Raw genomic sequence first — 13,221 nt, 5'->3', positions numbered from 1 at the left:
GTAAAGTAAATTATTACTTTTAATTTGTGTATAGGTATATCTTATGTAATATTATCAGATGATTAAATTGAAAAAAAAAACTAATTTAAGCAATATAGATGGAAAGTCAGTGTTGATTTACAAATCAATTAAAATGATGGTAGAAAATATTTAACTATCCTTAATTCTAAGAGGGAAACAAATCTGAGATGCTTATTAAAAGAAAAATAAGTAAAAGATTTGTCAATTTTAAATTATAGTAAACACCAATTGTCAGATGCACATGCCCTAACCTAACATTGTTTTAGATATTGTAGTACAAAATTTATTAACTTAAAAATAACATGATGGGTAAAAAGAGTTGTGCATTTCAATTTCAACTAATAGTAAATTAAAGTAACATCCAGCCACGATTTATATTCTGTTTGAGGGCTAGAGAGATAATTACTCAAAAACTTTTGAAATTCCAAAGCATGAACATACAGCGGAGTGGCTTGTATATTAAATTGTCGTCAGATCTTTGGCAGTTTTTTGCAACTAGACCTGGAAAAGCTAGGGTGACAGAAGTGGTCTTGTATTCAGCCATATGCTAATTGCACTTATTAGATTATTGCAACAAGTTAGTCTATTCAAGCATAACTTTAGGGTGTCATAATAAAATGGTGAAACAGTTGCCGATAAGAGCAGAGAAATTAGTGTAAGTTTAGAAAAATGCATACCACAAATGATTCCACTACATACTTTTATAAACTGTGAGCTCTTATACATAGGCAGTTTCTTTAATAAACAGTCTTCAAAATATTTTCCATGTGAAAAATAAGTTATCTTAATTTTAGTGAGTCGAGACTATCAAGCAAGTTTTGTACTTCTGAGTCAACTTGCTCACGAGTACTGATGCCTTCTAACCTTTTGCGGACGGACTCCAATTCTCCCGCATCAGCTTTTTGTATTTTCATGTACTTCAACATCATTTCCACAACTAAGCATATTTCTGTTATCAGCTGCTTCGTTTCTTCAAAGTGACCAGCTCCACTCGGGCGCATCTGAATCAGTTTCAATTTACTCTGTGCCAACTGTATGGGGTTACGTCCATTTTTGTCATGTGAACTGACGTCAGTGCCTGCATCTAAAAGTTCAATGACCACAGGAATATGGTTTGTACATGCAGCAAGATGCAGTGGAGTGTTGCCAAGGGTATCCTTTATGTTTGGATTGGCACCATGTCTGAGGAGAGTCCTCACCACATCCACATAGCCACGGCATGCTGCCAAGTGCAAGGGGCTTCGTTTATGTTCATCTGATGAGTTTGGATCAGCACCCGCCATCAGTAGTCTCTGTACAAGCTCTGTGTTATTCGTGGAAGCGGCTAACCGCAACTTTTGATTAAATCTAGACGCGCAAAGCACACCGCGGTAGCGATACTTCAGTCGACAGTGTCTCGCCTTTGTTGCACATTTTATTTTTCCCACATGATCGTGAGGTTCTTCGAGAAAGTCAATGGGCATGGCCTGACCGTTCTCATTTATCGGAATAGCAGGAGGATTGAACTCAAGCACGCACTGCTCGAACAGTGGGTTATCGCTGCTTTCATTACTTGTATCGACTCCGGAATCCGCCATAGTCTTACGGTTTATTAGAATATCAAAATAATGACATACCAAACACGGAACTCGTGTAAATGTTCCCAATTTCAATATTACAAATCACAACAACAAATATAAGAAATTGAAATTCAGATACCCCGAAACTAGTTTGTTGAAAAATATGTCACTCGCACACTTCTTGGTTTGATTGACAGCAGGATAGCTTTATCAATTTTATTCTAAGTGTGAGTGCGATAGGACTATCGATAGCGAGTAGTCTATGGTCTTCACCAATAAATACAACATTTTTTCGGTTTTTCACTTGAATTGATCGACTGCGTGCATCACTATAATAGTAAGTGACAGGTGATGCTTTGACAGCAAAAATCGGCCTCGAAGAGGATTCCTTACTATATTTTTATCATTAATACTGCGTAAAACTTATAAATAAATCATGCAGCAGTTAACAATATTTATGGTGAGTTGATGAAGACCCAATAGTGATATAAAACAAGGAATGTTGTGGAGCATACATAGGAGATAACCTACAAAGTTTTAGTGGTAATGATTTTGTCGTTTTTCGTGTTAGGATATAGAGAGTTCACGGTCCTACGTAGACGAGTTGTATTCGTCGGATACGGCGAAGGTAGTGGAAGCACTGATAACGTTAAAGAACTCAGTAATCGGTAGTAATCGACAGAAGACCTCCGTGATAGAACAAGGCATTGTGCCGCGACTATTGCAGTTGATGTCCGACGACACGCTCGATCCTAATATCAGACTGGAAGCTACTATAACTATTGGTAAGACATTAATTTTACTCGAGTCTTTTTATTACATTTCCCTTGATTGCCAAGTCTTTGGGTTTATGGGTTTAATGAAAGTAATCAAAAAGTAGTTGGGTAGACAACAACAATAAAATGAAAACAGACTTTTGTCCAGAAAATAATAATAATTATTTGATATTAATACAATATGATATGAAGTGATCAAAGTTATATTTAGTGAAATCTTCTCGCAGCTAAATCTTCTCGATTGCCGCGTGGCATTTGAGAATGTCCCAGGCTCGGTACCCGGGCCAGTAGAAATATTTTTATGGCCTACATTTATTTCTCTTGTGAGTTTGGGTGTAATTTGTGGTTGTGTATGTGTGTGTCCATGGCACCCACGACACAGGGTTTCCCTAGTGAGGGTTTATATTGAGTGTGTGCATTATTACTATTTTAGTGCAGAAAACTGTAGTTTTGATAATCAGCATAAACTCTTTTACATTTACTCATAAATTGTATGTAAGTAAATAGAAGTACCACCTTACCTATTATTCCTGCTGCCAAGCAATAATGTGAGCATTGGTATTATTAAAATAAATACTATGTTCCAATGAACATGACAGCAAATCACACAAAATACGCTAGGCCAAAGTCCATGTATTTCACTACACCAGAGTTTCTAAGGTAACAAAACATAAATGTTTACAGCATTAAAAATTGTGGAGAACCTCAGACAATGGGAAGGAGTTATGTACTGGTAATGCTGACTAAGGGATCTGTGGGACATTGTGATTTGAATAAACTATGTTCAACAGAATGCCTTAGAGTAGAAAAGATGCCTCTGCTTCCTTAATACGTCTCGTAATATGTCTGCCCTTGAAAGAAGGAAAACAAAATTCTCATTAGATAGATAGACTTTATTGCACACACACAAAAAATGAATTAGAAATTAGAATTAGAATTAATGTGGGCAAAGGCTGCCTTATTGCTGAGAGCGATCTCTTCCTGACAACCTTTGAGGCAGAACGGAACTGAACCGGGAGGGAGAGCGTGTGTAGCGTGCCAGAATTAAAAATTTAAATGCATGATTAAAAACTTACACTATCATATTATGAAATAATACCATAATATTATATACGTATATATGTATATGTATATTTGTGTATTCATGGAAAATACTCATTAGTTTAGTAACTTTTTGCTAAAATAAATTTTACAAGCGTACAAAATCTAAAATTAGCAAAAATAATGTTCCAATCACCGCCCTCACCCTGTACCATGGGTCTATATGACATTAGTGGTTCTAAACCTGTATAGGTCTGTAGGACGCACCGGGGATTAAGACAATATTGCCCTCTAACATGTGCATATTGTTATTATTATTATCATCAGGGTACCTATTTCAGCGCCTGCACATGTCCTTCATTACTGTGACCAGCAATTACCACACTTATCAACATGAAATCTAATTAAGGCAGTTAGAAAAAGCGAGGTTAGACATAGCTTATTCAAATCGCAGGGTCCTATGAGATTCCTAGTCAGCTTGTACTCAAAGCCTGAGCCTTTCTTTAGTATCTGGTAACTAGATCACAGGCTTCTAACCAAATCTAACATGATGTGATGCATATAAATATTTGTCCCGATTGAGATGAGCTTAGCCAGACTATATGGAATCCCACTAAAGGGTTTAAAGGGCTTTTTCGATCCAGCTTTTGCTACCTCATCTGCTGACTCTGAGTAAGCATCAGCCAGAGGAGGTTAAGACAATGACGCCTAGAAAATGCTATAGTTCATTCATTCTCTTAGCTTTTATTCTTAGTTCTTCACAGTTAATAAGCTACACAAACAATAATTAACGAACTTATTACAAGCACATAGGACTCTATGAATAAGGTAACTAAAATTGTTGGTGGATAAAAATGTAAAGGAAAAATGTGACAAAAAACTATGTGAAATTATTTTCAATTTGTAATGTATTGCCTGTTCAAGAAAAAATTGAACTATTATTACCTTTGGAAGAATACAGAAGGGATGAGTTTAAGAATTGTGCTGAACATTCTTATACCACTACATCTCGAGTTCTTAGGTTTTCGCGATTGTTACACATAGGAAATGAAACTATTTTTCCGGATTTAAATCGCGTATATTTGTTTTTTCAAACAAACCGACGTTTCGGGCCCTTTACAGGTCCCATGGTCACGGTTGACTCTACCACCACTACATCTGTTAACAATAAAGAATGTAATGTGGACTTATTGCAAGAAGCCATTAATTGTCTATAATATACATGGCAGTTGGTGACTTCTTGCAATAAGCCAACAATGTTGTATCTAGAACTATAAATTACTTTCGTCAAAGAACTACAAATTATTTAATACTTGTCATATACATATAATGTTCTGAATGTTGATGAAAATAATTTATCTAAATTAACTTTTAAAAAGCTAGTAGACTAGGCATTGTATTGCATTGTACAGTATTACACTGCGAGAAAGACACCAGTTTACGCATGCTACTTGGACCTCTCAAAGGCCTTTGACCTAGTGTCATATGATGTCTTATGGGACAAATTGTATAATGGGACCAGTTTGCCACGTGAAATAATCTCCTTGTTTAGGTATTGGTATACTAATCAAAGCAACTGTATCAGATGGGGAAGTGCTACTTCGGACAGTTATAGATTGGAATGTGGGGTGAGGCAGGGGGGGCTCACCTCGCCCAAACTTTTCAACCTACATATTAATAGACTCATTGATGAGCTGAGCAGCACTAATGTCGGATGTCATATTGACGGAGTTTGTGTTAATAACATCAGTTACGCGGACGACATGGTGCTGCTCAGCCCTTCGATTAGAGGACTTATGTCTATGTTGCAAGTTTGTGAGTCATACGCTGTGACCCACGGACTCAAGTACAATGTTACGAAGAGCCAGCTGATGATCTTTAAGGCAAGTACTAAGTCTTACTCTATTGTACCTAATGTAACACTTAATGGCGCTCGTTTGAATTTGGTTACGAGGTTTAAGTACTTGGGTCACTGGGTCACGGATGACCTTTGTGACAACGTCGACATCGAGAGGGAGCGCAGGTCGTTGGCTGTTCGAGCCAATATGTTGGCCCGCAGATTTGCACGACGTACAAAACAAGTAAAGATAACGCTTTTTAAAGCCTACTGTCAATCTTTTTACACGTGCAGTCTGTGGGTCGACTATACGCGGGGGACATACAACGGCCTGCGCATGCAATACAACAACGCGTTCCGGGTGTTGCTGGGGCTGTCGCGCTTCTGTACCGCCTCGGGTATGTTCGCGGAGGCGCACACGGACGGGTTTGCAGCCATCATACGCAAGAGGTGCGCCTCGATGCTGCACCGCCTGCGCGACAGCCCCAACCTCATCCTGAGCGCGTTGTCCGCACGCTGGGACTCGCCGATGCTCGCGCATTGGATGCGACTACATGCAGTCGTATAGAATAGAAATGTTGTTTTGTTTTTGTGTCGCTGTACAATTAACTAACCCTTAGACCTAAGCGTTTTGTAATTAACTAACAAATTATGGACCAGTTCCGAAATAAATGATTATTATTATTATTGTACTGTTGATTCTGATATATCTATGTGAGTGCATTTTATGACATATATAGGTAATAGTACTTGGTACTTGATGCAACGGGCTGGTAATAGTATATAGGTAAGGTAGGCATAAATAGGTTTATTGCTTATGATGAGAGTGTGTCTCCTCCAATAAACTGCTCTGCAGTTTGGCGGACTTTGAATTTGTAGCCAAGTGTATTTTATGTAATAAATGATTTATTTATTTGTTTTTATATTTATTAATAATTTTTCCTATTTCCAAAACCAGGTTCCCTAGCAAAAGGCACAACTGATAATGTAGCATCACTAGTAGAGCAAGGCACAGCCACATCCCTCGTGGAGCTCCTTAAATCTGTGCCAATCGGCACCAAACTGGCAGAGGCAGGACTATGCGCACTACGTAGCGTGTTCCAGCACCAGCCAGCACCTATTTCGTCTTTACCAGCTGATATGAGACTACTTAGTAGGTTAACACGTAAGTATCAGTTTGGCTTATATATCTTTGATATCTTGGAGTTATACACATAATAATAATAATAATTGTTATCTTATACAACATTCACTAATAATACCATGTTATGCCAAGATCATTGATAATTTTCATTAATAATCATATATAATATGGAATAGTGCATGAGTTGACTATCTTAAGAAATTAGATTTACAAAGAGCAAAAATGCGTTGCGTTGTCACTTACAGTTTAAAATTTGTTTTTTTATTTTTTTTCAATGTGTACACTGACAATACCATTATATATAATAAACTTGAGAAGTATGAAGTAGTTTTTATATTGTGTCTAGTATATTAAGATGAAAATCTATCATTATCATTGCCAAAAATAGTACTCATTATATCTAAATCCAAATACATATTCAACTATTGTTTAACAGTCATTGGCAACATTTCTTGATGATCGTGCGAAATCGTGAATAGTCACTGGCCACCCAATGATGGGACCTGTATTGCAACAAAGAGTGGGCGTGCGCTTAACTGATGGTTCCTTTTAAACAGAAATAGCCCGTGAAGGTTCACCAACAGCCCGGTCTTGCGTAGTAAGGATACTATCTATATGGTGTGGCGGCCCCCTCGAGCAAGAGGCGCTATGTGCCGCAGGAGCATGCACAGCTGTAGCGGCCCTGATCTCAACCGGACGAGGCAGCGGGCCACCGGTGCAAAGGGCCCAACCAGCTTTAGACCTGCTTGCCGCTATGTGCTTTGAAAACGCTAATGTGGCACAGGTTGCTTTAAATACCAGGTAAGATTTAAAGATTTCAGCAATTTCCACCCTCTCACTGTTTCAAATATTGTTACTAACCATCGTTACTTCAAAGATCACACATGACCATATTAGTAAAAAGAGTTAATTTAGATATTATGTAAATGGTCAACTTGATATAATAAACAATAATTATAACATTTCGTTTATTAAGGTAATATAGACCTATTTAGTGTAGGTGTAGTTACACTTAAATAATAGGGGTTAAAGTATGAAATTGCCGATTTGTACTGAAAATCTAAATTGTTTATTTTTTAAATTTTTAACAAATTTATTTAATCAATATAGTTGCCATTATTATCTATACATTGCTGCCATCTAATGGGAAGGTTATTAATGCCTTTGCGATAGAACTCCGACGATCTAGACTGCACAAACTGTGTGAAAGCATTTTGTACTGCCTCCTGGGAAGAAAACTTCTTGTCACGTAGATAATTGTCCAAATCACGAAAAAAATGGTAGTCCGTTGGAGCAAGGTCTGGTGAATACGGAGGATGACGAATGGTTTCTAACTGCAGTTCCTGAAGGGTCAAAATGGTTTCTCGTGCTGTGTGAGGTCTCGCGTTGTCGTGGAGCAATAATGGTGAAGATCGATTCATGAGTCGGGGCTGTTTTACTGCTAGTTTTGTCAACATGGTTCGGAGTTCGGCACAATAGACATCTGCCGTTATTGCTTGACCAGATCGGAGAAAACTATAGTGAATAACACCATGCTGAGACCACCAAACAGTTACCATTACCTTTTTATTGGTAAGTTTTGCTTTAGGACACTGTTGTGGCATTTGACCTGGGGTCAGCCATTGCATTTTTCTTTTCCGGTTATCATAAAGAATCCACTTTTCATCACATGTTACAATTCGATCCAATATTCCTTCATTTCTGTACCGGTTCAACAAGGCAACACAAGTTTCAACACGCGTTTCTTTCTGCAAATCAGTCAAATCATGAGGCACCCATTTTTCGTATTTTTTTATTTTATTGATTTGACGCAAGTGAGTCAATATTGTGGGTAAGGTAACGTTAAACCATGCCGCTAATTCCTGGGTAGTTTGACTAGGATCGGCTTCCACTATCTATCTTAATTCATCGTTATTCACCTGTGTGGGCGGTCTTCCTCGTGACTCGTTCTTTAAGTCGAAATTTCCATCACGAAAGCGTTTAAACCAAAATCGCACGGTGCGTTCATTAGTAGACCCCTCTCCAAACGCAGCATTGATATTGCGGGCTGTTTCTGCCGCGTTAGTTCCGCGTCGGAACTCGTATTCAAAAATCACTCAAATTTTCGCAGTATCCATCTTTCTTGTCTAAATTGAATAACAAAAACAATTGAAAGTCGATATTCAAATGTTTCAAATTAAAAAAGAAAAAAAAATCACAGAAACCATTTGAAAAAAGTTTCATTCGAAAACCTCAAACCATGAAGATTCTATGAAAATTCAAAGAACCTATTGCAATAAAACGGCAATTTCATACTTTAACCCCTAATACTAATGTTGGTTCATGTACACAAAACTACAGAAAAGATTAAAACATTTCATGCTGGTGAATTACAGGCACTTGCGACGTGTTAACTTATGTCTTAGGGTTACAGGCGCAGTGGCAGTGCCCCTCAGATCTTTGTGATTTAAAGCTCCGAGTGGCACTGTTACTTTTATGGACAGGCGTGTAGCTTACCATCAGACGCACGAATTGTTCGTCCCGTCCCTGGATATTATAAAAAAAACTACACTACTACTTATTTTTACGTTAGTGGATCATAGAATCAAAATCAAAGATTCGAGTACGGATGGTCGAGCCTGTTCGCTATCATGCTCAGGATGCTGTTAGTGTTGGCCCGAACCCCGGGCGCCAGAAGTGTGCATCGTTTCCGCGTCGTGGTATAGAAGTGTCAGATTTCTCTATATTCCTACCCTAAAAAAAGCACTGATTTGAGGGTAGGATATTCTCCGTTTTGACGGGCCCTGTTGCAACTACGCCGCGCTAGCGAACGGTCGCTTTTGGCGCGATATCACCGTAGCAGTTGTCCAACGGCAATACGGAAAATCAGCTTTACGGAAAATCATCTTAGCATCTCATCTGTCTGTGAGAGACCAGAGTGGGCGGCGCGACAACCCCTTAACACCTGGACATACGCATAAACACCAGCGACCGTCAAGAAGCTATCGACCCTGGGACTGCAAATACATCATAAATTTAAACTCTGGTAGAGTTTTAAAAGACTAATTTCTTTGTAAAAAAAGTACCTAACGTTATTGACGTGGCAATTTGGAAAAGTGACTTATGTTTAGTGGATTTATAGCTGCGTGTATTTAATTCGGTCTATAATTATTTAGAAGTGTTTTTTTACGATGCGTTTACTTATCCGCAAGTAATGTATTATTTTCTATTTAGAGGAATGCTAAAGAAAGGTTGAATTACGATAAAAATGTTCATATTTTAGATCTATGGTTTATGTAAACCTCCAGTCACCTATACCAGAACATTTAATTTGAATTGAATTTTATAATATGATTTTCTCGTTCATCAGTTCTCTACTGCAATCTGAAAGTTTATCTTAATAGTAGTTTAGATATAAGGTTAATATTCCCTTAACGTTACGTAGTGAGTGAGATACTTGGTACTTGGTGCAACCGACTGGTAGTGAGTGAGATTTAAAAATCTCAATTTATCGTATTAACACGTACATTATCGTACGTGCACGTGCACGCATATGTACGTGTTAATACGATAAATTGAGAAGTTCTAAACATTGTGTACTTAACTATCTATTAAAATATCGAGTTCTTAGGTTTTCGCGATTGTTACACATAGGAAATGAAACTATTTTCCGGATTTAAATCGCGTATATTTGTTTTTTCAAATAAACCGACGTTTCGGGCCCTTTACAGGTCCCATGGTCACGGTTGACTGAGGTGGTACAGTCGTTTTCAACCAGTTATGTCTAATATTGATGCAAACCACCCTACTGGCTGGCGATTTAAATCCGGAAAAATAGTTTCATTTCCTATATCTATTAAAATATTATGTTATGTTGTTGTATGTATGTGTTATACAAGTTTAAAGCGATGTCTTAGCGGATAAATCAATTCCTTTATAGTAAGTTGCAACTTCAAACTACCGTCGTGGTCGAACGGTTACCGTGCTGGACTGCCACGCAGAGGTGTTGGGTTCGATTCCCGGGCTGGGAGAAATATTTGTATGGCCTACATTTATTTGTCTCGTGAGTTTGGGTGTAATTAGTGGTTGTCTATGTGTGTGTTCATGGCACCCGCGACACAGGGTTTCCCTAGTGCGGGGCTATGAGTGTATGCGTTATTATTATTATTATAATTAACTTTTGCTGAGTATAATATAATGCAAATGGCGGACTTAATGGCTAAGACATTCTCTACCAGTCTACCATTGGGTCGTACAGAAAAAAACAATAGGATGGCACTACACTTAAAACAAAAATAACATATTATAAGCCAAAATTTGATTAATTTATATGGTATTACAGTAAATACAATGTAACATAAACATTCTTAATGTGGGTATATAATGAACGTAACATATATCATAAGCAATTTTATTTTCAAAAGCGAGTTCAGTATGTTGACATAGAATTTTTTGACTACAGTACATGTACAATACGTAAAGTTAGATCTGACCAGCATTACATGACAAGTTCAATATCGCAGGGCACCGTGATTGGATACTTTTCCTAATCTAAATCTGTTTCTGAACACTGTGTCATGTTTGCCGACGATGTTTCACTTTTAACATCATGTGGTACCGGCGACAACGTGAATGCAAAAATTCACCAAGTTTTCACTGAGGTCATAAACTGGATGTCTGACCCATTACTTGGATATAAATTTAAATAAAACAAAAATTATGCAATTTCACTCACCGCAAAAAATTCCGCTACACTTAGTATATACATATAATAACACTCCTGTAGAAACAGTACATAGCTTCACTTTGCTGGGTTTAAATATAGACACGTATGTGAACTGGAAATTAAGATTAAATTAAGAAAAAGTTGTCCAGTTTCACGTACACACTGAGGGAGATAAAGAAAACGAATGACCTAATAACTGCAATGGCCGCTTATTATGCTTAGGTACTCTCATTCCCACCTAATTTACGGAATTATCCTTTGGGGAAATAGTGTGCATGCATGAGAAATATTTACAATCCAGAAAATATGGGGATAATTTGATGGGTACCGATAGCTGCAGACCGCACTTTAAACAATTTAAAATTTTTACTTTGTTTTCTATACATATTTTAGAAATTTGTGAATTTATTAAACAACACCCCGACTTTTATACTATACTGGAGGGCCTACCCCACTAAAACCCCCCGGGTTTACCTCTCGCCGGTTGAGTCGGCGCCGTGGGGTCGGTGCACATTCATCACGACAACATTGACGACCTGCCCCAACCACACTTTTAGACCACGCAATAGATTGCTTTTGCCACGATCTCAGCTACACACACACAGCTCAAGTCCCCACCTCGATGTCAGTGTTAAAAACGAGGAAAAGTATTCACTGTTTGTAAATAAATTAAAATTACATCTTATTAATAAATGCTATTACAATTTAAATGAATACTTTGATGACAAATAAAAAGAATAATATTATAATAAATAAGTCTTAATTATATACCATAAAGTTATGCTATTGTAATCTAATTAAATTTAAACTTTCAAGTGACATAATTGTGCTTATTTGATAAATAACATATCTAATTAATAATTAAAACCTCGGTTTACCTCTGCTCTGATTGTTATCCCTAATAAAAGGCTCATTTATTTAATTTTAAGACATGTACCAATATGAATGCAATAAATATATTGAGTATTAATAGTTTCTACCCACAGCAACATTTTGCGGTCTTGATCTTGAAGATGTGTGTTTTACTTTACATAACGCACCTCTGGAAAAACAGGTTACACATTCGAATTGAAACTATTTTTTCCAGATCTAAATTTTTTCAAACAAACCAATATTTCGGGCCTTTTACAGGACCCATGCTCACGGCTGATTGTAAATAATTTCATTCGCTATTTGAGCCGATTTAAAAAACACATATGTGTGCGATCAGACTTCCGGTGCTTGTATCCGATTCTCACAGTCTTTATCAGATCCTTGAAATGAAGTAATGATGATGATTCATATTGACCTGTTTCGACGAATGATTAAGAAGCATTGGCTTCCAATAAAGGTGTTGTATAAAAATACGATATTTCGCAATCTTCGATATCACATTTGATACTTTATCGGCTCTAAGTGCCAAATGATAGCTATAACGTAGCAGATTTTTGGCATGGTTAGTAATAATGATATTTAATTATAGGTAGATTTAATCTTTGTTTTATCTGTTTACATTCATTACAAGTCGTACACGGTCAAGGTACATTAAGCTTGGCATGAATAAAAACTGTACGAAATCCAAAATTTCGAGCTTAATGTGCTCTGGACTGTACACTTAACACATAAATTCAAAACTACTCTGTACAAATAAACTTACGTTTAAGATTAAATTCAACCCTGCACTCCTGGCTATACGAACGGTCCCAAGTAGCTTGATGTGTTCTTGACTGTACACTTAATACATAAAGAACAATAGCAAAATCGTGCTTAAAATAATTCGTTAGTGTCTTCAAATGTCTTAATTATACAGTTCAATAAAATAAATTCGTTAGGTTTTTCAAATTATAATTATAACGGGCTATCTAAGTGTGGAAATAAAATCATATTAAAAGAAACTGTAATGACTAATTACTATGTAACCGGACCACAGAGACATAAATACTTTCTTCCGTATACCGGACTGATATCTACAACTGTCAGTTCCTTAATTTCTTAACGTTGAGCGACATCTACCGCTCAAAAAAAAGAATCAAAAAGAATCAAAAAAATCAGAAAGAATCAAAAAAAAAGAAAAGAAAAAATTTTGTAATAAGCTAATAAGATTAACCCCAGGAAGCTGCGAGAGGCCATTGAAATTTAAAAAATCCTAATTTCAACAG

The 13,221-nt window shown here is 37.0% G+C and overlaps 2 protein-coding genes across 3 annotated transcripts in view; one reads left to right on the top strand and one right to left on the bottom strand.

Annotated features, from left to right (window-relative positions):
• Nucleotides 1-32: 32 nt before the first annotated feature.
• Nucleotides 33-1,671, bottom strand: LOC113227945 (ankyrin repeat domain-containing protein 54-like). The gene has a single exon (XM_026461056.1). The coding sequence runs from the start codon at nucleotides 1,596-1,598 to the stop codon at nucleotides 801-803; it is 798 nt and encodes a 265-aa protein (XP_026316841.1). The 5' UTR covers nucleotides 1,599-1,671; the 3' UTR covers nucleotides 33-800.
• A 279-nt stretch (nucleotides 1,672-1,950) lies between these two features.
• LOC113227899 (armadillo repeat-containing protein 8-like) overlaps nucleotides 1,951-13,221 on the top strand; it is a 32,693-nt gene continuing 21,422 nt past the window's right edge. For both annotated transcript variants that reach the window (XM_026460987.1, XM_026460986.1), the window contains exons 1-4: nucleotides 1,951-2,040; nucleotides 2,152-2,365; nucleotides 6,193-6,399; nucleotides 6,936-7,179. In XM_026460987.1, the coding sequence (XP_026316772.1) occupies nucleotides 2,017-2,040; nucleotides 2,152-2,365; nucleotides 6,193-6,399; nucleotides 6,936-7,179 (689 nt within the window). In that variant the 5' untranslated portion in view covers nucleotides 1,951-2,016. The remainder of the gene's footprint in view (nucleotides 2,041-2,151; nucleotides 2,366-6,192; nucleotides 6,400-6,935; nucleotides 7,180-13,221) is intronic.

Source organism: Hyposmocoma kahamanoa, unplaced genomic scaffold (assembly GCF_003589595.1).
Source record: "Hyposmocoma kahamanoa isolate Upper Pololo Valley unplaced genomic scaffold, ASM358959v1 220, whole genome shotgun sequence".
NCBI classification, from domain to species: Eukaryota; Metazoa; Arthropoda; class Insecta; order Lepidoptera; family Cosmopterigidae; genus Hyposmocoma; species Hyposmocoma kahamanoa.
The sequence above is the reverse complement of the archived record's forward strand: the minus strand, read 5'-3'. Positions and strand labels throughout refer to the sequence as shown.